This window comes from Osmerus mordax, chromosome 15 (assembly GCF_038355195.1).
Source record: "Osmerus mordax isolate fOsmMor3 chromosome 15, fOsmMor3.pri, whole genome shotgun sequence".
NCBI classification, from domain to species: Eukaryota; Metazoa; Chordata; class Actinopteri; order Osmeriformes; family Osmeridae; genus Osmerus; species Osmerus mordax.
In genome coordinates, this window is record NC_090064.1 from 8,444,912 (window position 1) to 8,445,873 (window position 962).

Genomic DNA, 962 nt, shown 5'->3' on the forward strand with positions numbered 1-962 from the left:
GGTAGGGTAACCTTGTACCCCTCCAGGGAGGGTTTACAAGTGGAAGCGTTTTTCACAAATCGATGCGCTCTGAAGCCGAGGTGACGGACAAGCCATGGCCTCTGTATCTGATATCTGAGGGTGGGCTCTTAAGTCCTCCGCCTGGGGGGTGGGTGTGTACGTGTGTGTGTGTACGTGGGTGTGTATGTGTGTGTTGGTGTGTGTGTGTCTGTCTAACCAGCAGTGTCATCTTCCAGTGTCCCCCTCACTGACTCCTCCCTCTTCCCCCCCCCCCCCCCCCCCCCCCAGGCGCTGCGTGTGATGGCCAAGATTATGCGGGAGTGCTGGTACGCCAACGGCGCCGCCCGCCTCACGGCGCTGCGCATCAAGAAGACGCTGTCGCAGCTCAGCCAACAGGAGGGCATCAAGATGTAGGCCCCGCCCGCCCGCGCCGCCACCCTCACCCCGTCCTCCTATCCACATCCGCGCCCCACCCGCCAGTGACATCATCCACCCTGTGGATGATGGTCGTTCCTCCTCCGCGACGGAAGCCGGGAAGCGGCGGGAGGGGACGGTTCCTGACCTCCACCCATCCCTCCTCCTTCTCCTCTGTCCATCAACGCGCCCATCCATCCTCACTCGTTTGGGGGGGCTCTGTTTGTGCGGAGGGATACGGGTAGTGCTGTGTCAAGGTGGCGGATGGATCGGTGGAGGGTTATCAACTGGGTGGAGGGGGTTGTAGGGGTGTCGGGGTTGGGGGGGGGGGGGGGGGGGAGGGACGGAGGGGTCGGTAGATATTTTGCCCCCCCCCCATCCCTATGCCAGTAAAGCCCTTTCCAACCTTACGACCCCCACCCCTCTCAACTCTTTCCCCCAAACTATTGTACAATTGGTGGGTTCCTGTTTCCTGTCCTACCTACAGACCTATCAGAGTGGTCACAGACTCGTGGTCCTGCCCTGGTTCACACACACACCACACCACA

The 962-nt window shown here is 61.3% G+C and overlaps 1 protein-coding gene across 2 annotated transcripts in view; it reads left to right on the plus strand.

The window, feature by feature from the left end:
* The window catches only part of tgfbr1b (transforming growth factor, beta receptor 1 b), a 29,200-nt gene extending 28,513 nt beyond the window's left edge, over window positions 1-687 (plus strand). For both annotated transcript variants that reach the window (XM_067251728.1, XM_067251729.1), the window contains exon 9: window positions 289-687. In XM_067251728.1, coding sequence (XP_067107829.1) covers window positions 289-414 — 126 coding nt within the window. In that variant the 3' untranslated portion in view covers window positions 415-687. The remainder of the gene's footprint in view (window positions 1-288) is intronic.
* The last annotated feature ends 275 nt before the right edge of the window (window positions 688-962 follow it).